Source organism: Pterocles gutturalis, unplaced genomic scaffold, assembly GCF_000699245.1.
Source record: "Pterocles gutturalis isolate BGI_N339 unplaced genomic scaffold, ASM69924v1 scaffold45051, whole genome shotgun sequence".
Lineage (NCBI taxonomy): Eukaryota > Metazoa > Chordata > Aves > Pterocliformes > Pteroclidae > Pterocles > Pterocles gutturalis.
This window is the reverse complement of record NW_010099450.1, coordinates 31,383-57,588: the sequence shown is the minus strand read 5'-3', so window position 1 is coordinate 57,588 and position 26,206 is coordinate 31,383. Positions and strand designations below refer to the sequence as shown.

At 46.0% G+C, this 26,206-nt stretch overlaps 1 protein-coding gene across 1 annotated transcript in view; it reads right to left on the bottom strand.

Moving 5' to 3' along the window:
* Nucleotides 1–218: 218 nt before the first annotated feature.
* The window catches only part of COL17A1 (collagen, type XVII, alpha 1), a 36,963-nt gene continuing 10,975 nt past the window's right edge, over nucleotides 219–26,206 (bottom strand). Inside the window, exons 12-55 of the mRNA XM_010076348.1 lie at nucleotides 24,845–25,009; nucleotides 24,382–24,471; nucleotides 24,198–24,242; nucleotides 23,431–23,580; nucleotides 22,765–22,980; nucleotides 22,113–22,151; nucleotides 21,119–21,145; nucleotides 20,614–20,640; nucleotides 20,067–20,129; nucleotides 19,787–19,891; nucleotides 19,225–19,287; nucleotides 18,529–18,564; nucleotides 18,334–18,387; nucleotides 17,912–17,947; nucleotides 17,677–17,712; nucleotides 17,183–17,245; nucleotides 16,794–16,829; nucleotides 16,343–16,414; nucleotides 15,951–15,977; nucleotides 15,245–15,280; nucleotides 14,674–14,709; nucleotides 14,368–14,448; nucleotides 13,253–13,288; nucleotides 12,491–12,571; nucleotides 11,210–11,263; nucleotides 11,047–11,088; nucleotides 10,172–10,228; nucleotides 9,944–10,003; nucleotides 9,414–9,440; nucleotides 9,285–9,326; nucleotides 9,064–9,129; nucleotides 8,639–8,686; nucleotides 7,506–7,619; nucleotides 7,094–7,231; nucleotides 6,423–6,506; nucleotides 5,306–5,434; nucleotides 4,075–4,164; nucleotides 3,405–3,518; nucleotides 2,994–3,146; nucleotides 1,767–2,186; nucleotides 1,443–1,583; nucleotides 774–836; nucleotides 470–541; nucleotides 219–274 (exon numbers count right to left, since the gene is read on the bottom strand). Coding sequence (XP_010074650.1) covers nucleotides 219–274; nucleotides 470–541; nucleotides 774–836; nucleotides 1,443–1,583; nucleotides 1,767–2,186; nucleotides 2,994–3,146; nucleotides 3,405–3,518; nucleotides 4,075–4,164; nucleotides 5,306–5,434; nucleotides 6,423–6,506; nucleotides 7,094–7,231; nucleotides 7,506–7,619; nucleotides 8,639–8,686; nucleotides 9,064–9,129; nucleotides 9,285–9,326; nucleotides 9,414–9,440; nucleotides 9,944–10,003; nucleotides 10,172–10,228; nucleotides 11,047–11,088; nucleotides 11,210–11,263; nucleotides 12,491–12,571; nucleotides 13,253–13,288; nucleotides 14,368–14,448; nucleotides 14,674–14,709; nucleotides 15,245–15,280; nucleotides 15,951–15,977; nucleotides 16,343–16,414; nucleotides 16,794–16,829; nucleotides 17,183–17,245; nucleotides 17,677–17,712; nucleotides 17,912–17,947; nucleotides 18,334–18,387; nucleotides 18,529–18,564; nucleotides 19,225–19,287; nucleotides 19,787–19,891; nucleotides 20,067–20,129; nucleotides 20,614–20,640; nucleotides 21,119–21,145; nucleotides 22,113–22,151; nucleotides 22,765–22,980; nucleotides 23,431–23,580; nucleotides 24,198–24,242; nucleotides 24,382–24,471; nucleotides 24,845–25,009 — 3,590 coding nt within the window. The remainder of the gene's footprint in view (nucleotides 275–469; nucleotides 542–773; nucleotides 837–1,442; nucleotides 1,584–1,766; nucleotides 2,187–2,993; nucleotides 3,147–3,404; nucleotides 3,519–4,074; nucleotides 4,165–5,305; nucleotides 5,435–6,422; nucleotides 6,507–7,093; nucleotides 7,232–7,505; nucleotides 7,620–8,638; nucleotides 8,687–9,063; nucleotides 9,130–9,284; nucleotides 9,327–9,413; nucleotides 9,441–9,943; nucleotides 10,004–10,171; nucleotides 10,229–11,046; nucleotides 11,089–11,209; nucleotides 11,264–12,490; nucleotides 12,572–13,252; nucleotides 13,289–14,367; nucleotides 14,449–14,673; nucleotides 14,710–15,244; nucleotides 15,281–15,950; nucleotides 15,978–16,342; nucleotides 16,415–16,793; nucleotides 16,830–17,182; nucleotides 17,246–17,676; nucleotides 17,713–17,911; nucleotides 17,948–18,333; nucleotides 18,388–18,528; nucleotides 18,565–19,224; nucleotides 19,288–19,786; nucleotides 19,892–20,066; nucleotides 20,130–20,613; nucleotides 20,641–21,118; nucleotides 21,146–22,112; nucleotides 22,152–22,764; nucleotides 22,981–23,430; nucleotides 23,581–24,197; nucleotides 24,243–24,381; nucleotides 24,472–24,844; nucleotides 25,010–26,206) is intronic.

The window sequence follows — 26,206 nt, the reverse complement described above, 5'->3', positions numbered from 1 at the left end:
GGAACTTCAGGGAGCTAAGCCAAACATCAGCAACAGGAGCACATACCTATGTTAGGGCCATGCTGGACACGTAAAAGAGCCAGTGATGCTGAACTATCAAGTCTAAGTGGTTAGCTGATCAGCAAGGACGTTTTAGCATTAAGGCAGTGAAGATTCAGGCTAATTCTCTACAGGCTGCTAGGAATGCTGCCCAGAGCAGAACTGAGCTGGCTGTTTCCTTAAACCCCAACACTTCTTCTTCTTCTTCGTCTTCTGCCAACATACACTTGTTCACCTGGGGATAACAAAGTCAGAAGGAGGGTTATTTGAAAAGTTAATGTGGGAAAAAAAGATAAAAGAAAGAAAACAAACAAAAAAATGGGGTCATGTGGATTTTCCAGCAGTTCCCAGAGATGGGCACGTGCCTGGGGCAATCCTCCACTCCCTGACAGGCAAACCCTGCTCTCCTGGGGATGACAGCTGTTCATACCTTTCTCTCCTTTCTCTCCTTTTGGTCCCCTGGGCCCGTGGTGTCCTGGTGGGCCCATCGGTCCAGGGTCACCTGAAGGAATGAGAAGAACAAGTTTGCCCTCGAGCATGACAGGCCCATGAATAGGGACCGGCCAGGGTAAGGAAGACCAAGTTAGGACAATGCTTCGTCTGAGATCCTGAAGGTGCCACCTCCACTCTGGGGAGGCTGTGACCTTGAGCAGCCCAGTGCCAACTGTCTCTGTGGACACAGTGTTGCTTCCTGGCATTACAGGGCTTGGGAGGGAAAGGATGGCAAGTCTTACCTTTGGGTCCAGGATAACCCCTCTCCCCCTTTTCACCGGGTGGCCCCTGGATGGTACCATATGCTGGAGAGGGAAATGGAGGAGAGGATGAATGAGTGGGACAAACCGCTTGCAAAAGGCTCTGTGTTGACTTAGAGAAGCAGTAAGTCACACTGGAAGGACATTTCTCTAGGTTAGATGGGATTAAACTGACTGAAAGCAGGTTTTCAGAAAATGGTTTTGGTCCCAACAGAGTCCCAGGGGCAGGCTGTGATCTCATTTCACCAGCACTGCTCTGCCACCCTCTCTGGGTGTCCTGGCCATCACAGGGCTGGAGCTGGCCCACGCTCAGGGAGGGGAATTTGAGAACAGAGTAAGTAGCTGTCTCATGTTGGACTACATGTGCCAGCCCAGTCATGTTAAAATGGGCTACAGGGGTTGCAAGCACCGTGGCCTTCAGGGTTTGGGATCGGCTTCCTACAAGTAGCGGGAAAACCTGATGTCCTTCCTAATGATTAGACTGCACCTTCCCTGCAAGGGAGGAAGGGGATGGAAAAACTAGCTGCCTCCAGCTTTGTGACTTGACTGTATTTTTACAGCACACAAAGGTGAAAAGATCACTAGGCCTATAAGAGGTTGGAGAGAGCACATATGCCTGAGACAGAAACACGAAGTCAATACGTCACTTACTTCTAAAGAAGTCCATGAGGTCCTCGGTGACATTGCCATAGGCTGCAAACACCCTGCTGATGCCAGGGGGACCAGGAGGGCCTGGGGGACCTGCGGGTCCCTGTGCAGTGTAAGACATCAGGTCTTGGAGAATACCTTGGCCTAAGGAATTAAAAATGTAATTTGGAAGGAGCTCTGGGAAAACGGTGTCTGGATGCTGAGGCAGGAAGGTATAAGGGAGAGCTGCAGGCAGCAGGAAGGGTGAGGGAAGTGAACAGTGTGACACCAGGCACAGGGGGTTAGGAGTTGTGAGCTGGGACAGGGAGGCTCAGGCATTCCACTCACTCTGGAGGCTCTCTGACACGCGGAGCGCCAGCTCGTTGTAATCCAGGGAACCAGTGAAGGAGTTGCTGTAGGATCTGCTTGAACCTGCTGATCTCCTGTGTGACTCCTCCTCTGTCAGCAACGCATCAAAAGACCCATCACTGCCCATGGAGGCACCATAAGAGCCATCGCTGCCCATTGAGGCTCTGTAAGACGACATGCTGCTCATGGAGCTGCCATATGAGCTGCCTGTGCCCAGTGATCCCCCGCGGGATCCCTCAGCACCAAGGGATTCTCCATGCAACCGCTCAGAAGTCCGTAACCCTTCGTATGATGAAGATATAGACCCAGTCACTAGGCCACTATCTCCTTTGGGTCCTGGTGGTCCCCGTGGCCCAGGGGGCCCAGGCGGCCCTGAGATGTAGCTTCGAACTTCATCACCTGCAAAATACAAGAGGGAGGACTTCAGGGACACTGGGGTACCTGGGCCCCCCAGGCTTGGCAGAGGTCCTGTGCCACCACCTGAATGAAGCCTGGAGTGTGAAATTCTGTCCCACCAGTCATCGCAGTAACCCTCATCAGGTGCCACTTCTCAGGCAGCAGGCATGTATGCCAACCTTGATCTCTGCAGATGGTATGACTCTCCTCTTTCCATCTCTCCCACAATTCTGGGTGCCCAATCTTGGAAACATGCCCAATGATTTTGCAGAAGTGTACACTCCCTTTAGGCCAATTTCAGCATCTCTGCCAAAACAGCCATTCTGTGACCATTCTCCCAAAAGTGAGGGGATCCCCATGTTTTTGAAAAGCTGTCCTGGATGACTTGCCAGCTTGAGAGCTCAGATCAGCGCTGCTTAATAGCGGACTCAGTGCTGCCTTCCAACCCCTACATCATCCATTGCTGTGTAGTCAGCTGTTTGTCAGAGAAAATGCTTTTCCCACAGCAGAACTCTGCAGGTGACCCTACCACTGACTTGCTGTTCAGTACAGGCCAATTGTAGCTGCCCAGCACTTGTCCCTTTTGGTTCACAACACAGACATTTGCCTTGCAGCCAGACTGAGAGCAGACAAGCTTATGGGGTACAGCATAGTCCTGCGTAGACCTGGCTTTAGAGATAAGGTGTTGCTGCAGCCTCAATGCAGGGCAGGGTCCTACAGGATTGCCTCAGCTGTGGCAAAGTCAGCAGCCCACACAAGGCAAAGCACAGCTCGAGGTGTGTGCAGGGAGGATGGACAGCGTCCCCTTACTCTTCAGGTACTGGATCAGCTCGCTCCTGAACTCGTCACTGTTGGTGATGTCAGCATAGGACAGGAGGCCAGTTCCTGAGAAGCCTGGTGGTCCTGGAGGGCCAGGAGGGCCAGGTGGACCCTGGACTCCTGAAAGGGAGGAGTATCCCACACCTTGAGAGAGAGGAAGAATTATTTTCTGACAGTGAGAGGACAAGGAAATCACACATGTCTAGGGATCTTAAAAATGTAAAGGCTCCAACCCCAGCTTCCACCCCTTTTCAGCTGATTATGAGATTTTATTTTTTTTTTAAGTAACCTTGTTCTCAGTGGGCGGTCACAGCCCGTGGTAAGCTAAATCTCAGTCTCAGCACCCCCAGCACCCACAAACAGAATCTCCCTGCCAGCTGTGAGAAAAGACAAGTGCTTTACTTTGTAGGTAAGCAGAGATGTCCTCCAGAGAGGTGCCAGGTGATCCGGGGATCCCTGGAGGTCCTGGGGGCCCTGCAGGACCAGGGGGCCCAACAAGACCACTGTATTCAGAGTCTGTAAGACACAAGGGAAGAAAAGGAGTCACCCAAACCACTGCAACCCTGATGAACCTTCCCTCACAATACAGGTAATGACAGCTACAGCCAACTATAAGGTGCTTTTTTCTCCCCAGCACCTTCTGGTGCAGCTTTCCTGGTGCACCTCACTTCCCTGTGTGTAGACATCACATTGGGAAGTCAGGAGATCCCGAAGAGGGTAGAAGTCCCTATTTTTTTAATATTCTTTTAAAAAGTGGCATAAGAAATTCTTTTACAGTGCAGAGTTTGGAGAAGACAAAGGGCTCCTCCATCCTCATCCCCAAGTTGGCACCTTGCTGCTGCTGCTCTCCACAGGGGCACAGTGATGTGTCTGAAGCCCCTCACAGTCCGTGCAGGTCCTGGCAGAGCCCAGGAGGCTGCAGTACTGCTGCCTAAGGCAGAGGGATCATCAGAGTCTCATAGAGGGCTATTTGTGGCGATGGGAAAAAGGGGAAATTCTGTGATTAAGCCTGTAAAAAAAATCTTGGGGGTGTGTAGGGGCCTATGGCAGGGGAGTCAGGAAGCTGGCTTACTTCGTAGGTATGCTGTCAGGTCACTGTAAGATATACCAGGTGTCCCTGGAGGCCCAGGTGGTCCAGGGAGCCCAATGCTCAGCCCAGAACCTGCAAAATCAAACAGATCCAAGAGTAGTACGTTATCAAAAGAGGCTGTTACAGTGCGAGCAGACAGGTTGCTGGGCTTGTTCACAGGCAATGCAGGAGGAACTCCTGCAGGGTGGAGCATTCCCATTAGCAGATCGTGCTGGGAAGCAGGGCTCAAGCCTTGTTCTGGACTGGAGTTAAAACTTGCCCCATTACTCCCAATACCAGAGCACCTGCAGACAAGAAGGCATGAGGTCTCTATTCTTGACAAAAGCTCTGCACATCTCATGAACCCCTGACACAGGGGTGTGGGGGCACCCCAAGACATGTAGCTAAGCTGTGACTCACTGGCTGATGCATGAGCTTGCTCTCCCTGTGTCTGCCTATCTGTAAGCAGCTCTGGTGCAAAACGTTGCACCTTTGTGATTTGCTTTAGTGAAATGTACTTGCTGATAAAATGCATCTGTCCTGCTTGGGGTACTGTTGTTAAACAGCGGTTTCCTGCTTCCAGAGCTTAACAGAAAATTCCCACCATCTCTGGAGCAGCCCTTTAGTGAGATCTGGTCTCCAAGGGCAGTTCAGAGACAGTAAGGCACAGACCAGGCTTTGCTTTTAAGCAGATAGTTGAAGCTACCAGCATTAGACATGTTACAGCTGCTGTTGGGGATGCCCCAGAGTTCTCTCTGTCTGATGGTCTTTACATGCCATATCACCCCTTTACAGATGGCCAAATGAAGCAGAGAGGCAGAATTTATTTCAGCTAACTCTAAAATTCTAAGAGATTGTTGCCTGGGCTGCCTTGACACAAAGGGCATAGATCAACTCTTCCACAGAGACACATATCCTGGCCACAGAGACAGTGAGAAAAGGGGTATAAAGGTACTTTGAAGGTGTTGATGGGACTTCTAAGATGGCTAAGGTGAAATTATTTTCCTAAGCTCAGTTTTCAGCAAAGCAAGAACTCATTACTAGAGTCTGTGGGTGGTATCTTAGCTGCCGAGTGTATCTTTGTTCTCTCCAAGTCTCTCCCAACCCCTGCAAGGAGGTCTCTGTAGAGAGGGATTCACACAGTTGACACTGGAAGAGTTTTCACTCACAGCATGAGCTTTCTGCTCAGCTCCCAAAGGAACAGAGGGAAATGCACAGGAATAAAGACCATTACTTGTCAAGTAGCTGATAAACCGTCTGGTCAGCTCATCGTAATCCAGTGACAGAGACATGCCATCTCCCCCTGGTCCAGGAGGTCCTGGTGGGCCCTGAGGTCCCATTAGATACTGACGAATTTCTTCTCCTGGAAACGAAAAATGCATCTTTTAAGACTGTTCAGCTGCTGCAAAGATGCCAGGTATGAGAGGTTCCCAGCCTGTGAGCTAAGTCCCCACCACTATGGAGACCATCAAACCCCCTGGATGCAAAGCTGCTTTCCTTCCTCGCCTCCTTTTCTGAATGTGATCTGCCCGATGTGTGGTGTCACAAACATTTGAGACAGGGCTGGGAACGTCCTGCCAGCCAGGGTTTGAGGAGGATGAGAATTTGGATAGCCTAAGGGACCGCCTTGTGCTCCGTTTCTTGTGGACACCCTGGACAACACCTTGGTAAAGGGAAAAGACCATGCGGAGCTCTGTGGCATTCCAGCAGCCATTTGTTTGAAGTGTGGATCATATAAGGGGAGCACAGTGTTGGCCAGTATCATCAATATGTTCAGGCACAGGAAAATGACATCCTGGTGATTTATCTACCAGCCCACAGTAACAGTGTGTCAAAAGGAATACAGAGGAGGGTAACCTCCCCACCTTAAGAGCAAAGACAGCAAGGCTTTGGAGTGGGCAAGAAGGTATGGGGACCCCTAAGAGAGCGGAGGAGCTGGAAAGCAGAAGCTCAAGGCTTAAACCTACGTCCCAAGGTTTAGTGGAAGATTGGGGGAAATTGTGGGGAATTCCTGAAAAGGAGGGGCATAGGCAGATGCCACCTAAAGAGCCAAGGAGGGAAAGGGAAGCAAGAGAGTGAGAAACCACAGAGTTACAACAGTGGGTGTGAAAAGGACACAGGTAAGAAACTATAACTTCTGGAAAGCATGCAATGTCTATAGTACAAGACACGTAAATCTGTCTCCAAAGGACTTGGAAGGTCACTCAGCAGCACCTATGGCAGGCCTTTGCCTTCTGAAGCAGCTACTGGTAACTGCAGTTGGAGGCAGAAGACTGGAAGGGAAAGGCAGATCACCAGGCTGCTGGGATGCTTTAACCCCATCCCCCATACTTCCCTTCAGGGTCACTTACTCTGCAGCATGTCCAGAAGTTCTTGGTACAAAACGGAAGTAGTTGACACTGAACTGACAAACGACTGATAGCGATCTGAAGAGCCTGTGCGAATTAAAAGGTTTTATGTCAGGCAGGGTTAAGAGAAGACGGAAGGTGAAGAGGGGTCAGGCAGGGACAAAGGAAAACTGAATAAGCCAGTTTAACTGGTGGAATGGGCTTCCTATGCCCCCAGCCACGAATCAGAATCAGTTTCTGTCTCACACAGCTTGGCTCTCTCCACAGCAGTGTGGTTTGTGCTTTTCTGACTGAGACTACAGGCTCCTTCCAAAACCTCTGGGAAATTCACCTACTTCAGGAGGGCCTCAAGCATACAAGACAGCCCCAGAATACCTGCGACCACATATACCAAATACAGCCACCTCTGTTTGGGTCCTGGGGACATTACAGGGTCTAACAGCTATGTTTAATGTGAGACTTTTTAATCAGCAGCAACTGTTAGTTAATCTAACCATCAAAATGGGACAAAGATCTGAGGCCATCTCAGTTGTGGGGGTCTGCAGAAGACGAATAACTGGGCTGAGGTGCTGCTATTTAAAGACTTGCTTCTCCTTCAGTTCTCACCTTCTAGTTGTTGTACAAGCTCAGCCGAGAGCACGACTCAGTACAGAGATTACCAAAATGGTGCTTACTTGTCATATAGCTCATAACACGGGTAGCTAGCTCTGCATAATCCAAGCTCATCCCATCCGCAGTGGTGATGACTCCAGGTGGGCCTGGAGGGCCTGGTGGGCCTTGGGCACCAGTCAAATAATGCCTCACGGTGTCACCTAGGTAGGAAACCCAAGATATGCCCACATCATTAGAGGGAAGACAACAGCCATATATAAAATTACTGGACCCTCTTCCCCTGGCAAAAAGCAGACTGATAGAAGGACAGTTCTGCAGAAGCCACAGTAGGTAACAGCACTTCATAGCATTCAACAAAATAAGGCCAGAGCAGTAGGGCTTCTGCTTCTAAAGGGAGAGTGACAAGAAGCTCAGCAAGCAAAAGAGAGATGGGAATGCATCTGCTGATTCACGGCAAAATCTCATTATACTCACTTTTCAGGTAGTCAGTGACATACTGCTGAATCTCTTGAGATGAACTTCCACCTGGGCCAGGAGGACCGGGTGGCCCAGGAGGTCCTGGAGGTCCCTGAATTTGTCTGGATCCACCTACAGAAAGCATTGTAAGGAGAAGGAATGTTTTTGGACTTGTTGCATTAGAACCAGCAATTGCTAAAGTGTGCCTCCATTGAGCTCTTCCCACAGGTTTGGAAAGAACTTTGGGAATGGACTATTGAGAGGCTCCTCCTTCATCTCTAGACACAGTCTGAGCATGGGCAATTAGGCAGAATAACGTCTTCAATTAGGCCAGCATCTTATAATTCAGCCTATGCAGCCCTGCAGGGCTGAGTCCAGAGACCTCACTGGCTTCGTACTGACAGACCTGGTCAGTTTGTGCACCAGAGTGCGATGCTGTGCAGAAATATACGTAGAGATCCATAAAGCACGCAAGTCCATTAGGCTAACCTCACTGCCCTGCTGCCCCCAATCCCAGCCAGCCTGGGAAGCACCAGCTCCATTGCAAGATATGGGTGGGCCCTGTGTGATTCCTGTCACCGTGGTGTTGAGTGACACCTTGTGCTCTTTAAGGTGTCTGTCCTTCCAGCACCCTGAGGTCATATTCCTAGGACATAATGTGGAAAAGCAGAGGGCTTGTTCACATGGAGGGACACTTAAGTTAATCCACATGCACTTTTTGTCAAACTGCATTAATACCGTAAATACAGAGATGCTCTTATTCAGAATGAAAGCATCTTAATTCACATGAATCCACCTGAAGGTAAGTAAAACTGAACAAAGGGCACTTTTGTTCTTATCAGAAGTGTTTCCACAAGAAGGTTCAATGCAGCTTCCCTGATCTCTTGTGGAACGCGGTTAGCCAACTTAGAATCCCTTTCTCTCATGTCCCATGAGGACAAACTCTGGCTCAAAGGATTCTCAGTAAACTAGAAACAGAAAAGTTGCAATTCTTAAATTGTCAGATTTAAGGGAGGCTGTGAAAAAGGAGGTTTTGAATACAAATCCCATCAGTGTTAGGTTGGCATCCGTACTTAAAACTCAAAGGTGATATCCACCAGGATATTAGCGTTTCTTGATCATATCAGGGCAATGATGATCTGGCCTCTTACCTCGAGATGCTCCTGGGATGCCAGGAGCGCCTGGGACACCTGCATCACCTGGAAAACAGAGCGGGAGAGACAAATAATTGTAATGGGTGTCACTGCATGTTGCATACTTTGTCATGTAAAACAGTTGAGCTACATGTTCTCAGAGAAGCAACTACCCAGCCCTTGTAATGACTATCTTGAATTAGCAGCTTGTGGAGGAAGGGCAGAAGGAAGAGGCCGCAACAGCTTTCCTGAGCCTTCTATAATCTGCCCATGTGCCTTGTGCTCAGAGCAATTCTACTGCCATGGTCCTGCTCTGCCTGGAAAGTCAGGGGTAGGCACGGCTGTAGTTCTCAAAGGACAAGTTTGCTTCATCCTCTTTGTCTCAACCACTCTTGGCTGTATGAGGCCACCAGCAAATAAAGAAGGAAGACTTTTAACTTCACCTTTGGGTCCAGGTGGGCCTGGTGGGCCTGGAAGTCCTGGAGGTCCTTGCATGGTAACTCTGTCACCTGTCAATTGTAGAAGAAGAGTGAGAGATTCATAGGAATAAAGCATGTGGACAAAATCCCGGCTCCACTAAAACTAATCAATAGAGCAGGATTTTGCCCCCTGGTTTCAGCCTAGGGACAGTGAATTCAGAGGAGGAAAGGGTGCACAGACTGACCATGGGAGGAGAATGCTGAAAGGCCAGGCTCACCCGGTTCTCCTGCATGGGACACAGAAATGGAGGAGCAGTCATATACACAGGCAAGCTACACCACACCCTACTGATATCTCCTGGAAGCCTCCTTACCTGTGAATCCTCGTGGACCTCGTTCACCTGTGAACAAGGGAGCAGAGGAACAGCATTAACATTTGCTTTGTTCTGATCTGCAACATCCCAGCCCACACTGCAGTATATTATCATGGCCTTCAATTTGCAGGGCAGAAATGGGTCAAGGGAGTAGGTCCCATCTTTTCCTGCCAGCTGAGAGATGTGCCACGTCCTTGCACTGACTTAGCCAAGCCTACACTGCATCTTGCAAAGAAGATTGTTCACTTCAATGGCACATCTGAAGCTCTGAATGCTCCGGAATCTAATGGGCTTGCAAGGTTGGGATCTGAATCCAGTGATTGCCTTGACACCAATACTGGAGGCTAATAAATTTCTCCCAACAAAGACTGACTTGTTCTATGGTAGCAGACAGGAGTCCTATTTAGTGACCACTGCGCTAGCTTTCTTACAGCCACAGAAATGCAGGACATTTTCTGCTTCCAAGCCCTTTCTTCCTTTTCAGTCCGAGATCCATCTAGTATCTTGGTGAGGCAGCAGGATATACCCACCTTGGTCTCCCTTCGGTCCTGGTGGGCCGGGTGGACCTGGTGGGCCTGTAAAGAATGCTTCTGTAATTTAAAAAAAAAAAAAAAGGTTTCTTCATGACATTCAACAGAAAATGACACAAGTTTCCTCTGGCTCCACCTTGTCCTAGCCACGAATGTGCTTTCTAAGGCCCCAACAGTCAGGACAGTCCCAAGGCACAGGCGAGGAGGGAATGAGTGGGAAGAACCTACCTGAGGTGGACATGGAAGATCCTGGTCTCCCTGGTGGGCCCGGGGGTCCTGGCAATCCTTCTCCTATGCAAAAGGGACACAAACAGGCTTCAGGAGGGATGAACCTCAGCAATGTAAGTAAATGCACACCAGAGCTGCTACATCTCCAGCCATGGCCATAGCTCAAATATTTCCAAGTGTAGGCTAGTGTAATTGATTTCTCCACACACAGCTATCCTGTTAGTTATTTTTCATTATCATTTGCCACCACAGCAGACGTAGGACAGAGAAATCCTTCCTTTGTGGTACAGAGTGCCTATCCCAGCTGGCTCTCACTACATTGAGAGGGAAGGTTCATTTCATCACACACCTGCTCCCCTTTGCTACTGAGCAAAGAGCAAGGAATGCGGTTATGCTCCCATCTCATGTCCTCCTGCACCTCCTGTCTTCTGGCTGTGAAAGGGAAATCTGTGCTACAGGAAGTCAAGTGGGGATATGTTCCTCATGACAAGAGCTGCTCCATCTGTCCCCAGTTGGAAGTTAAGGCTGGACAAGTAAGAACTAAAGACGGAATTGATTGCAGTTACTTCCTTTGGGGACTTGAGAATGTCGAGTGTGTTCCAAAAAAGTATGGCTTGTATGAATCACTACTTTGGCTAGCAAACCTCTCACAAAGCAAATCTCTTCTCTTGGGCAGCATCTTGCTGCTGTGAAACTATATTGCAGTGAAATTGTGCTAGCAGGAACCCACTATGTGAAATTCTGCTTCCAGCAAAGTTAGCCCTACTAACTTCCACCAGGTCCAAGATTGCATCTGGGATACTACAAAGCACAGAACAGAGGCAGCGGAAAAACCTCCCACTTTCCAGGTTTGTTTCAGAGAAACAAGCTCTTACCTGGGGGACCACGAGGTCCAGGGGGTCCCTGCACAGATTCACCTGATGAAGAAAGAAACAGAGGTATTATAGCACATTTACTTAGCAAACTGCATGGCCCAGAAACATGCCATGTGTGTTAGCATCCCCCTGTTTACGTACTGAGCTCTGCTGTATTACGTACCTGGTGGTCCAGGGGGACCTGGTGGTCCTGCTCGCCCTTGTACATCTGCCAGCACTGTGCAAATGAAACGCACACAAAAAACACAAAATTGTTGCTATGGAGCTACTGCTGCTATGGCAACACCATCGTTAAGTTGCTGTTAGAAGCTCTTACAGTCAAAAGTGGACTAAGGCAGGACCTATGTGACCTAAGCGACCTAAGCCAAAGCTGAGGCAGAGAGGGGAGAAGAGAGACATGTTTGGTTGCTAGCATGCAGGTTAGGACATGAAGCAAAATACAGTGCTGAGCAGGATGGCAGCATTTTGGAAACAGGGAGGACACCTCTCTGGAGAGTAATGGTTGAAAGAGCAAAGAACTCAAAGGCTAGAAAAGGAGGGAAAGAACTTTCAAGGAGAGGAAAGATTCCTTCAACAAGGGGCAAGTTTTGGGAGGAGAACATTACACAGCCATTATTTAACAAGTAGCTGCACTGTGTTATCTTGATTGGAGATGTATCCTCACCTCTAAGCTGAGGGACAAACTCAATGTTCAGTGATGCTGAGACCCAAGACTCCTGAATGGGGGCTGGCACAGTACTGAAGCATGGTCTGGATCATGTCCCCATTCAGATGATGATCAGGCAAGGACCATTTATGATTTTATGCCCTCCCCTGCCTTGCCTCTCCTGCACACTTGCAGAGGTCCCAGATCCTAGGAATACTGACTGTAAGCACACCACACATCTAGTATTGCACAGAAAAAGCAAACGCATTTCTTGGGATGCTGCTAAACCATTCTGTTCTGCTCCACTTATTTTCATCTTAAAATAGCATTTGCTCTCCTGTGAATTTGTCCTCTAATTCACAGAGATTTTTATTTCTGCTGCTTAGATTAATGTGCCTTTTCAAACTGGTTCTCTTACGGATGGCCCTGTGTTCATATTTACATAGGGAACTGCCCCATGCAAACACAGTGGCTAAAACACCAGACTGAAACCTCACAGCTCTGTGACCATCTCTGCTGTTGAGGACTGCTCACCAGTCACCATTTCTTAGCTTTCCTCTCTGTGACACGGGTCTGGTGCCATCTACCTCCTTTTGAAAGCATTTTGGGATGCACAGATGAGAACAAGAGCAGAAGAAGTAGCTGGCATTGCTGTCCCACCACCAAACATACACGCATACAATTGCTATTTGTCACATTTAGGGGAAAGAGGTAGCGGCATCTCCTGTTAGTTGTGAGCAGGCTTTGAGGCCTCTGACACCTCTCCAAGCAAAGGAGTGGAAAGACAGGCCCACTTACTTTGAGATGCTAATGATGAGACTTCTGTTTTGATAGTTTCTATCACAGCTTCACCTGGGGATCCCTTCTCACCTCGTGGACCTTTTTCAAGAAAAAAAAAAAGAGAAAGTTAATTATTTAACAGAGAGAGGGTGACATTTTGTACCCACTCCTCACCTCCTCGACAACAGGTTCAGACTTTGCTTACGTGAACTGGGAGCATGAACTCAGTCCCCGGCTGAGGGACACTGTATTCAAATGTGGAAATTACTGCACAATTTGCCCTGACAGGATCATAGAAAATCTGCTAAGAAAGGTTCTTAGGAGTCAGGTCTGTTCAGGCCCTTCCAAACAGATGCCAGTCCAAGTGGCCGTGGTTTCATAGTGACATTATTCCCAATTTGGCTCTAGTTTGTCCTCCTACATTTCAAAATGGCAGGAGGTATGCAGCTAGGCTATATCCCCTCCCACACTTGAGAAGTGCCTTACAAAAAACAGGCTCCAGAACAAAATAACATAAAAATAAAAAAAAAAGACAGTTGCAGCAACCACATCCCACTAGCTCTTACCACCCCCCTTCTTCCCATGGGAAAGAAAAAAATGAATAGAAATTTTTTGCAAGATTAATTAAGCCACATAATGCAGCAAAATGAACTGAAAGGAAGAAATCTGCAAACAAAAGGGAGAGAGATTGTGCCAAGGGCTGAGAGAATTAGAAACAAAGGAAAACTAATAAATTCAGTTCTCTTAAAAAGCAGAATCAAAGCTAATGGAGAATGGTACCTTGCTGCCCAGGGAGACCTGCTGGTCCGACAGGACCTGGTTTCAAAGGAAAAAAAAATAAAACAGATTGCATTAGATTTCCCTGCTTGTATTTTACAGTAGCAGGAAAGAATCAATAGGTCTTTTATAAGAACTGAGACTATCAAATAATGTACTTGTCTACACAAGTAAATGGAATTGCTACGGGGTATGAATTCATCAGTGTCCCATGTATTACTTGAAGCCTTGAAGAAAAGCTTATTTTCCATCACGTAGCAACTAAAGTGCTTGGTGCCTCTTAGGCTGGGGAAACAACCAGAATGTCACTGACCACAACAGAAATGCAATAGGCCCAACCCTCCTCTCGCATTCCCTGCTGCAAATCGAGGCTAGTCCTACCAAACCAGCTTCAGGACTAGCTCCAGCTACGCAGCTAGGAGAGGCACAGAAACGCCATGAGAACCAGGGCTCAGGAACTCTGCTGCCTGACACCAGCGTGCTGGAGGGTGGTGTCTTTCCTGGGACAGAGAAGTCTGAGGACCAAGCTCGTGCATAGCTGGAGTCTCTGTGTGTGTGTTTGTGTGAAAGATTTGTAGATGCTCACGTAGGACTTCTGCTGTCTTGAGTTCAAAGCTAAGACTGGAAAACAAGCACTTCCTGATTTCAGTAACAGTGCCAGAAGACGGACGAGACACAAGCCTGCTTTCCTGAGAGGCAAAAGAACTTGATTCCACTCGCTGGATTTGACCTATTGCTACTTCGTACTCATCAGATCAAAGGACAACAGTGTTCCCAGTTTCTCCATCTTCTCAGCCCTCCCTTCTGTCCTGCCACCCTGTGATCATATCCTATTTCTCCCTCGAGGCTGCTGCCTCCCTAACTCAGCCTGAGAACTTGGTCTTTCTGCAGGGAAGGGTGAGGACCATGAGTATCTAGACCGCCTGAGCAATCTTGCCTCCCAGACAGGGCAGCCTGGCAGAGACAATGACCATGAGTATCTAGACCGCCTGAGCAATTTTGCCTCCCAGACAGGGAAGCCTGGCAGAGACAATAAACAACACACATTAAAAGAAGAACTGGATGCACAGCAATGCAAGCTGCCTGCGAAAAACACAGCAGAGGAGCACTTTCCTCACCTGGAACACCTGGGGGTCCAGGGGGGCCAACTGGACCTGGGGGACCTGGTGGGCCCGGCAGAGCAATAGTTGACGAACCCTCTGAAACAGAAACACATACATTTGCACTCATACACATACATACACACATCTAGTGAACGTGTAACAAACCTATCCTTAAGAAATCACACTTCTATAGCATATGTATTCTCCCAACACAGGGAGTCCCAGTACAGGTCTGACACACAGTTGAGATGAATTTAGGAGGCACAACAAAAAACAGAGAAAACTCTCCAAAAGCAGATGAGCTCCCACAGCACTACATACCTGCACTTATGACTTTTCCTGGAGCTCCAGGTTCTCCTATAGAAAGAAAGAGACAAAATATGAACTTCTTTTTTGGGAAAGATTTGTCACCAGCTCAATGACATTGTCTAACTAAATATGTGATTTCTGTTCTCTTTGCCCTGGACCTCTTGTCTGAGAAGTCATAGCACTAGAAGGTCATGGGAGAAGCACCCGAGTTCAGGTAATCCTGATAAATCTTCTGATCAGCTTTCCAAGCACTACATCTGCCAGAACAGGCATAGGCCTTGATTTATCTGAGGCAGGCACACAGCTTCTGTTGAAGTCACCAGGCATCATACTCAACTGCTCAGGGCAGAATGAGGTTTTCTCAGTGGAGAGTGGAGAATTGTCATGCTGAGTGTCTCAGCAGACGCCCTGCCTGTCGTGTATGCTCAAGGAGGCTTTGGCTACCATCTGTTTCTCAAACCTTCCCTTTCTAAAGCCACTAGATGCCACTGTTGATTCAGGGACTGGTCAGCAGAGCAGATAATCATCCCTAAAATGAAGTGCTTAGAGAGAAAATTAGTATTAGGGAAGAAACAAAACTCACCTTTAGCCCCTGGTCGGCCTGGATTGCCTGGAAGTCCTGATATGAGGTAGATAACAATTTAAAATGGTTACTACAAATATTGTTTGTTCTATTTTTTCCAGGCGCCTCAGTTGAGTTTCACTTATAGAACTCTCTACTCAAGCCCCTGGCTTTCAGCATTTATAAGCAGGTTCCCTGCCAGCAAATGGAGGCATTCACAGTGAACTGCAGACTGAGCTGGTAGTGTCCCTGGGCGTAGTTAAGGGCTTCCCCACACCCACTGCTCCCTGGATGATGGCACTGATTTACCAGTGGCATCTTCCAGGTACTGCTCCCTGTCCTGAGGCTCCTGGATAAATTCCCTGGTGACTTGCCTCCCAAACCACCTCTGCTTGCAGTCACATCTTGTGTTTCCACCTCTATTGCTAAATCCTCTCCCCTCTGTTTCTGCTACCGATTAGCAGGACTTTTCAGTGATGCACAGTGAACTGAAACGTGTTATTGGTTGCAAAATATGTTGTAGGAAGATGCAAATGTTTAAACACTCCAAGGTTCTGCATTCCTCAAAAATTACACACCAACCACAAAACCTGCCTCAAAAGCCAAGGGAGGTGCAGAAACCTTGGGATATCACTTTGGAAGCCCCAAGCAGCAAGAAGGGAAAATCACAAGGGGTTTCTGAGCCCATATAAAAGTGTGTCATTGATAAAATGGTGGAAAAATCTACCTGGTGGTCCTTGGGGTCCTGTGAGACCTGGAAGAAAAAGCCAAAAATTCTAAGATGTCTAAACAAATTTCAGATGGGAAAGGACAGACAGGGAGAAAAAGATGACATTTACTTAAAATTACAACATACAGCCCACAAGTGGTATAAACTGGCCTAGCACCTGCTATGTAAACTGAATGTTGGATCATAGCATCTGATGTTGTGGTTTGCACTATTGTGCAATCCTGAGACCACAAAGGGTCTAGATTCCCTGTGTGTTTTCCTTTCATCACCGTCTTACAGTACGTAGATCCTCTGCCAGCCTTAACTTCAAATTAAGAATGGAAATTGTTGACAAAGACATCCTGTTACTTTCTGAGCAAAAAGTATTTTTGGTCCCTGTATGCTTTTACCTGGCTGTCCTGCATCTCCAGAGGGTCCTGGAGGGCCTCGGGCTCCTGGCATTCCCATAAGACCTGGTTCACCTAGGGACATAATCACCATTAAAAAGCCAGAAGTCACTGACTTATCATCTACTAATCCATTCAAGCTTGGTCACCAGCTGTGCTGCAGCTCTTTCTACCTATTGTATCCTCATAGCCAACTGGCCAGTTACAGCATCAGCGTCTGGGAGGTGAACATCAATGACAGAAGAATTCTAAGGTGAAAACAACTCTGTCACAAGTGTACAACCAGCTCCATTATATGTCTCAGTTCCATGCTTAAATGGTGTCTCTACAGTTCTTCTGAGACAGCAAGATCCCAGAACACGAATCTGCTGCAATCTTCTCCCACCCCTTTTGCACATCAACCTCTTGCCAAACCAGAAAGTACCTGTACTTCTACCTCAAAGCAATCCTTTACCTTTTTCACCTGGCTGTCCATCACGGCCAGCTTGTCCTGTCCAAAGAAAAGAGATTGTTAGGGACCACTGAAACAGTACCACAGTTGCCCTGTCCTACTAAGTGGAGCACAGCCCTAAACACAAGGTAGTGACTCTTCATCATATTGCATCTGAAAGAGACCCTGGCTGCAGTTACTGAAGATCCAGAAAAAGGTAACTTGAAACTTAACTGTAGGACATCTTTTCTGAGTATACAGACTAATCTTAGCTATCTAGAGAAAAGACCTAGGATCACAACCAGTATGATTCTACACCCATGTTTTTTTTTTTTGTCTGTGCTCATAGAAAGACACTCTGGGTGGAAATGACATTGCCCCACATACAAAACCAGCTGTTTTCTGTTACCCACCTGCAGGTCCTTTAGCCCCTGGCTCTCCTGGGGGACCAGGCATTCCTCTTAAGCCTTGTTCACCTGTAGTTAAATGGCATGAAAATTAATCAAAGAAATCTTGGTGAAGACACAATTTATGACTGTCAGCAATATTTGGTGCTTTGCAATTGAAAAACAGCATTCACAGGATGTTTAGGCCTCATGATTCATGACTGTCTCTGGCTATTTAAAAAGCTCAAGAGAAGTGAATACAGGGCATATGAGGGAGAATTTCCCTAAAGCTAAACACAAAGATTCCTACCAAGATTACTAGAATCAGGAATGGGATCTATATGTTTAAAACATGGTGCAAAAATAAAACTATACAACCAATATATATATAAAACCAATAACATCATTATACTTCTTCAGAAAGCTAACTGGGATTGGCTGAGCTATACTGTTATTTGAAAACTCACATAATACACACGTATGTTAGATAGGCTGTTACTCCAGGAAAACAATCCACTGACCTGTCAGTCCACGAGAACCCTTCTCACCCTGATCACCTGTAGTACAAAAAAGAGAACAATTCTGTGAGACTGTTTCATTGTAAAATGTTTTCGTCAGAGAAAATAAAGTTTGCTTTCTGACAAGAGCACAGAAGAAAAAGCCAAAGAAGAATAGAGTTAATGCCCACAGGCAGTGTCCATATCTAAAGGAATCTAAAGAAAATATCCAAAAAAGATATTTAATTGATCAACATACCTTTGGGTCCAGGGGCTCCAGTGGCTCCTTTCTCACCTGAAAGATGTATGGATGATGGAAGAATAGTAATAACAAGTCAGAAGGGAAAGGAATTTCATTCATCAGGACAAATTATAGGGGACATACAGGTACTCTAATATCAGGAAAATTCAAACTGGAAATTCCTTCAATATAGCTCCATCCATCTAACCATGTTTCCTCACCTAGACCGCTCTATTACCTCTATGTCTCTTGTATTTCTCAATATGTGCTTGCCATTACTGACTAAGTCTAGTTCATCCTCCCCTTTCCTTAATCTTATGCTCTTCTTTGCCCCTAGCATCAAAACACTACATGCTCAGACCAAGTCTGCTACTCAGAGCAGTGCTAGAAAAGCACATCAGCTAATGCTGCTCTAATTGCTGAGGGTAAGAGAAGCTTACCTTTAGCACCTGGGAGACCTGCTTCTCCTCTAAATCCCTGTAAGCCAGGAGGACCTGCAGAAAAATGAGATAGGGGGTTTAATCCATCCCACTCACCACTATGCATCACTGAAGAAGAAATACTACGAGAAGCTGTCACCCTGTTTCTGTTTTCTCTAGTCTCCAAATGCCATAGCAAAGGAATACAGCACTCACCTGGAGGACCTTGTGGGCCTGGAGAACCCATCAGACCTGTTAATAAGGAACATGAATTTTCTTTCAGTAACACCACAATTAGAAAATGAACAAATCTCTTTTGGTTTTGCCCAAAAGCATCCACAACTCAATAGGTGTTTAGCAGATTGGAATTCCCCCAGCCACCAGAAGAATCTGCATCACTGGCATCCTCAAAACCAGGACAACAAATCTACAAAACTTAGTTCTTGTGACACAGAGGAAGTGGGTTTCCCTAAAGTAAGGTAAAGAGATGCAAGACTTCCCTTTCGGCTGAGTTGCTGGGATCTGCGCTTCAGGTGGGACTAAGTTTTTGTAGTGCAATTTTTAACCTAGTTACATGGATTGTAGAGCTGTAACTTTGTTAGAAGCCTGTTAGGGATATGGAGTTTAACTTATTATTACTGAAAGCAGAGAAAAAACAGCTGGAAATGTCACACATCTTAAAGACTGGTATTTTGAGAAACCTCCCTGCCAATCCCCATTCTCACTAAAAATCTCCAAGAATTTATTGCTCTAAAGGTTATGGGCACCTACCAAAGTACATTTTATCTAAAGTGAGTACCATTAGTTCACTTTCCAATTACTGCAGTGCAACACAAGTGAAACAGAAAGGCTGGAATGTTCATTTACTCCTAACCAGTCTGCTAGGCTCTCTCTGTCCATCTTCATATTTACCTTTAAGGCCAGCAGAACCTGGGGGACCAGGTGGCCCTGGAGGACCTGGCTCACCGATGACACCTGCAGAATAACAGCATGAATAGATACCGTAGAATACAACTGTGATCCCATTTTTCCATTATCCCATCTCCTGTTAATTGTTCTCTGGCAGGTAATGAATAATCTACTGGTCAGTTCAAAACAGCCAAATAAGCATGCATTGTCTAAGAAAAAAAGCCCATCTCTCTGGGCTTTAGGATGTGCAAGACAAAACTTCCAGCTTTAGTGACTTGGATAACAGGGAAGAAGATGACCTTGACACTAAGTGCTTTTGGTTCTGCCAACTCAAACACGACTGTGCGATCTGGCAAACCAAAACAGTCCTTTTGTAACCCATCGTAAGTTTGGCAAAAAAAAAACCCCTCAGGCCAGATTTGTCCATGCTGGCAAATGTCTGAAATGAAGTCTGGATTTGAATAGTCAAATCAAATTCTACCATTGAGGTGTTTTATAAATTGGGACCAAACCCTAGCTGTTGTCCATCTCTGCTTTATCCAAGAATGGGACACTTAGTTCTTACCTCTGTCTCCTTTTTCTCCAAACCCAGGTGGTCCAGGCTCCCCTCGAGGCCCTGGTAGCCCTTCTCGACCTCTTTGTCCCATGGGACCTTCTATGCCAGGATCACCTACAGGAAACAAATGCCTTGTAAAAAAAAGCTGTCTTTATGGGGGTGCTTGGGCAAGAGGATGCATGGCCACCTCCATGGAGGAAGGCAATGATCACACCAAGCTGGCATCTGTATTCCCATGCCATGTGTCAATCAGTTGTGAGAGACTCACAGCATTGACAGTGATGCTTACCCATGCTGCCTTTCTGTCCTTTCGGTCCTTCTGGTCCTTGGTGCCCAATTGGACCGGGAATGCCTGGAAAGAAAGTCAAAACAAATGTTCAGAGTCCTTATCTGTGTACCATGAAAGCAAATAACATGAAAATCTGGAGAACCTGGAGTCTGGAGGGATTAATCAGATGGGGTAAAGATTATATTACTTGTAAGATGGGTACTTGAACAGGGATCTCTTCAGAAGAACACAATACACATAAGAACACAAGGAAGTTGGGCCAAGTACTTACACAGCTGTGGGACTCTAAGGTAGGCTGGGATCTTTACACCCCCCAAATTAGGCATGTTCAACTAAGTGGAAGTCAGGCTGAAGTCTTGCTTGTAACCAAGTCTCTGAGCTATGTCTGTAGCTCAGCACCAAGGTATTAATCAAGTGACTTAGTCTATGCTAAATGTTGACTCCTCAGAGAACCACCTTGAGCTATGTTTGCAGTGCAAAATCTGTTCTTGCCTACAGTGATGCCACTAAATGTCCTCCCTCAAAGAGGAATTGTACTACTGCCCACCTGGGACACCAGGAAGTCCTCGCTCTCCTGCAGAAAGAAAGAAATACACAGTCAGTGGGGAATAGATCTTCCCTGTTTGTCACTTTTCTTACCCTCCATACTCCATAAAAAGCAGTTTATGTTCCTAGCATGTTTACAAGTTCTACCATCTCCAGCAATGACACATTAGCTCCCTTGTATTTATGCAATGATTGAATCATTCACACCATGCAAAATCCTCTGAAGCACTCTGTGATTAAACCAGATAGAGCTTGGCTTCAGGACTGACCTTCATCCAGGTGAAAGAAGTTTCTAGATTCAAAGTGAGATCTGTTCTCTCTTCTATTGTAAATTCTAAAATTGTCTTTGCCCAGAAGAAGAGCAAAAAAACCCAACCATCACAACAATACCTGAATGACAGAATGCATGGGCTTCTCTATCTAACTTCTGGAGCAAGAAAAATCCATTTGCTACCAGGCTCTCTGGCAGGCTACCAATCTGAAAAAGCAGGTAACTCCAGACTCACCTCTGGGACCTTGCATTCCCATGTCACCTGACAAAAGAGAAAAAAAATATTACGAGAGATCCTGGAGATATTTCCAATAATTACTTATTCATTTTGTTTCTCTAGTTGCTTTAATGAAACATGAAAGAGTTTTGGGTGAACAGGAACATTCACACTTGAACAGTGCAGGATCAGACCCATCCCACTAGTGGCAAACAGGATCTGGCCTTTCACACTGGCACAATGCAAGATGGGGCCTCCTGTACTAGCTCAGCATGGGATCAGGCTCTCTACAGTTTAAGCAGCAAACTAGCTTTACACTCTAGCAGGAAATTATAGTCCCCCTGTACTCGGCACTGGTGATGCCACACCTCAAACACTATGATCAGTTTTGAGCCCCTCACTACAAGAAAGAAATTGAGGTGGTGGAGTTTCTTTTCCAAAGAAAGCTGGTGAAGGATCTGGAGAACAAGTCCTAATGATGAGGAGTGGCTGAAGGAACTTGGGTTTTTTAGCCTAGACAAAAGGAAGCTCAGGGGAGACCTTATTGCTCTCTACAAGTACTTGAAAGGAGGTTGTAGTGAGGTGGGTGTTGGCCTCTTCTCCAAGGTAACAAGCAATAAGACAAGAGAAAATGGCCTCAGGTTGTGCCAGGGGAGGTTTAGATTGGATATTAGGAAAAAATTTTTTCATTGAAAGGGTTATCAAGCATTGGAACAGCCTGCCCAGGGAAGTGGTGGAGTCACCATCCCTGGAAGTATTTAGAAGACATGTAGATGTGGCACTTAGGGACATTGTCTAGTGGTGGACTTGGCAGTGTTAGGGTTATGGTTGGACTTGATGATCTTAAAGGTCTGTTCCAACCTAAATAATTCTATGATTCTTTTTGTTCTAGTATAAACCAGCTTCATCCTTCTTACTGCCAACTGCCCCTTGTGGCAACATCCACCCCAAATTTGTTCATTGCCAGTGCCAAGGAATAGGACAGGAGAAGAGAAGGACTATATGGCTGTACCTTTCTCACCAGGTTCTCCTCTCTCCCCTCGCAAGTATCCTGTAACAGAAAGTGAAGGGGCTGTTAAGAGTGCATTACACATCAGAATAGCTACTTGCTTCACATACAAGGATCCTTCTATCCGGATTTTGAGGCTGCAGGCAGCATAGGCTATCCAGCACAGCATAGTTTTGTAGGAAAAGTTGCCTCAGCAAATTTGCTTTTTCAAATCCATGAAGCTTCTGAAGCTGGGAGAATGTAAGCTTCTCTGTTCATAACCTATTTCCATCATCTGCTAAACATAAGTAAATCATCTTTCCCTCGCTGACAAAAGTAGCATGGGAAATAATGTGTGGGTTCATTTTTAATGTGTTGTTCTTTCAAAATCGAAAACTCAACTTGCTACAGCAAACATGATACATCCTGGCACAGGATGGCATGTCCACAACCTCTTTTCTTCTCCCTTTTCTGATGGTTTTAACAGATGCACCACCAGTGTTAGCGTCAGCTGAGCTTCAGCACAGTCTGTCCATGAGAACAGGTGAAGGCACTATTTTTGACATTCATTGCACACTAAAAGTCCTGATCTTTAGGTCCTTGGGCAACCAAATCCTCCCACTCCCCTTTAAATAATCTGGTCTCATGCAGCATCACAGACACTAACTCTGCTCACCTCGTTCTATTTCCTTGTTCAGTCTGCTCTTCACCATCAACCAGACTGACTCTTCATTTTCATAAGGGAAGGTTGAGGAGGGTGAAATACCATGAAGAAAGTCTACTCTTGAAACATCCTTTTCTATTTTTGAATTCCCTTGGTTAATTGTCAGGAGGCCACCATTGATTTCTTCCAGGTTTTCCACACGAGATTTCAGCTTTCTCACTTCTTCCGCTGGAAAGTTAAAGTAAAATGCTAGGGAACATGCTGCCACAGATGCCTGTCTGAAATACCTATTTCTAATAGCAGGGACAAGGCAACACTGTGTGAGATAGGTATGGCCACTCAGCTTTGCAGGATTGCTCTTTGGATCTTTTTTTTCTGGCAGGGATATCTGGAGTTTAAAGCACAACTTTGTAATCTGTTAGTCTCTGAGAAGTAAGACCTCAGATGTCAGTTTTCTTGCCCTACTCAGCCCAGGACTATATAACCTCTCATCAAAGGTTTATATTCCTTATCCATTCTTTCTGTCCATTTGTAGTATCTTAGTGGCAGTCACCACCAAGCTGAATGTGCTCCTCCTCAGTTCTCTGGCTTGATATCTCTAGTACCTGGCCTCTTTGCCAGTTCACTTTGTTTGTCTTTCTATCCCATTCAACATTTTGTTCCTTAGTTATTTCTTACCCAGAGCAATGAGTCCAAAGAGCAACCCAAGGAGAAGCAACCAGGCCAGAAGCAAACCCAGGAGCCATTTCCACCAACTGCAACAGGAACCACAGGGACACCACGATGGTGCTGATCCAACTGCACCCCCCACATCACCATTTCGTATTTCTGGAAGAGAAAAGGGGTAGTCTCCTGGTTAATGAAGAGTTCCTTCACTTCAGAGTCAAGAACCTCTTAGAATAAGGACACCAAGGTCCCATTCATTACACAAAGGGCTATGGTGAAAAATCCTTACACCCCTCTCTGCACACAGTGGGTGTAATTCTAGTCCCTGTGGAAGCTGGGAACAGCATTCCCAATGGGGATTCCAACAGGGGACAACACTCAGTGTATTTTAAAATAACAGCTGAAAAAAAGTGATCCCCTTAGGATGTATTTTTTGTACAGTTTTGAGCCATAAATGACGGAAAAAGCCAGCATGGTCTGTCTGAGCCCCCTCCTCCCCATAAATCTGTCCTGGTAGCAGGACGCAGCTATACTGTCAGCTATCTGATTTTCTCTAGCAATAGAAAAATATCCCAACTGCCCAATCATCCACAATGAAATCACTGGTACCAATTTCTCTGTCATGTGCTCTGCTCATTATCAACAGAGTAGCCTCCTGAACATTCCCTCCCTCTGATGTTGTTGCACAGAGATCACTCATGCCACTCAAGAATGACTGCCTTTTTGTATGTTGTGCTTTGGTGCTTCTTCCAATGAAAAGTCTAAATTGCATCACTTACCTGCGTAAGTTTCTTTGTCCCTTGTTGGCACGGATTTCAGCCCTCCTGTTTTAACAGCAGTAAAAGAGGTTTTAACAGTCTTTCTCTGTATGATTACACTTGGAGTTTGGGCTTGAAAGCGGAGGATAATAATAGAGGCAGAATGAGAAAGTTCTATTGCTTTTCCACAGGGACAGACTCTTACCATTTGCATCTGATTTTAGGCCAGTATCTGCAGCATAAGAGGAGGAAAATCCCTGCTTCTCTTTCTTCAAGGTGTCTTCTACAAAGGACCCTGAACAGAAACCATATATATTTTAAAACCTTACACTAAAAGTTCAACCAAGCCTACCTTCTTTCATAGGCAAAATGCATATTTTTTTATTGGGACGACACAATAGCTCTGCCTGTTTAAACCAGATCTTGTTTTTTGCTTTCAAGGCTCTTGAGCTTTGCGAAATATTCCAAGGCACACTCTGGAGATTCAAATGCAAAAGCTAGACCTAGACTGCAGCTGTCACGGTCAAAGGCTAACTGCCTGCCAGAGCTTCTTGTTTGGCTTGCAGGGGTTTGAGTCAGTTTTTGTCCTGAACTCTGAACTCCCCCTATGATCAGTCTCAATTTCTCTGCCCTCAGCATATCCACGTGTCCCAAAGGAAATAAGTTACCTCCATTAAGCCCAGTGGTAGAGGCACTAAAGACTTTGCCACTGTCCTTTGTCATGATCAAGAGCTCCATCTCCTTCTTTGCTGGGGCGTTCTCCTTCTCCAGCAGCAGGAACTTGCAGTCTTTGCGCAGAACGTCATCCCCCTGGGAGCTCGTAACAGTTCCCCCTGCAATATTGGTAAAGGATGGGAAAGAGGAGATGAGTGTGGGCCACATTTCACCAGCAGGGGAGCAACTTCTACCAGAAATTGAGAGCACATGGAATTCAATCCCGTATAGAAATTATTTGCTCAATGACTTCTTCATTTCTCAAACTCACTTACTATAGAATCATAAAAACTCAGTCTGAGAGAACCATTCAAGAGTCATCAGTGCCAGCATAGCTCAAGCTGAAGAGCACCTTTAGCAGACCTACTCTGTCAAACATGAAGCACTCCGTATCCTTGGGAGCCAGGCATGGTTACAAGGCATTGAACTGCGGCTTACTGGGGTTGGGCACAGGCCAAACAAGGCTCGGAAACATTGGTGTGATCACCCTTCTGCCATCAGGCAGTATCAAGTATGCCTGGAACGGTGTAGAAGCCTGAATTTGCACACAGATTGACACAGCATTGAAAATCAAGATAACCAGAATGGTGTTATTCCAATATTATAGCACAAACCTGGAGTAAACCTGTATTAGAAATCTTATCACAACTTCTGTGGTATTTACATCTACTTTTAAACCTCATCTTTGGGAGTCCTTGGATTAAAAAAGAAACTTGGCTTCCCTTACACAAAAAATAAAAGACTAATTTATAGCTTTCAGAGTTGCAGAAAAAAAGCTCAAAAAGACGAATCCAAACTGTTCAAGGATGAAAGGCCAGTAGAAAGACGTCAAGTTCCCTCAAAAAAAAAAAAAAATGATCATGTACAAGTCAATTCCTTAATTTTTAAGTGGCTGAGGCTAGTACTACTGCAAAATGATCTTAAAAGCAACTTTGCAACTGTTTGGGCTTCAAAGGAAGCACAATTTCCCATGTGTGATCTTCTATTCAGTTACCTGCCTGTTGAGCAGAAATAGCTGCAATTAATCATCCAAGTTACCACAGAGTGGAGGAGATCTGAATCAGACCAGCTCATTTGCTCATTCTTAGCTTCTTTGCTTTCTTTTCAGAAAGGTACTGGTGGGAGACTTGGTGAGTAACAAGTCATGCTCCTGAGGAGCCAGGTATTAGTGTCACTCAGCTGGATGAATCTCTAACTCGTTCTATCATTATACGCTTGTACAAGGCCATGCCTAAATTGAGGTAGCATATCCCCTGCTACCTGGATTCTTACATCATTGTAGTTCATCTTGCTGTGCAAAAAAAAAAAAAAAAACC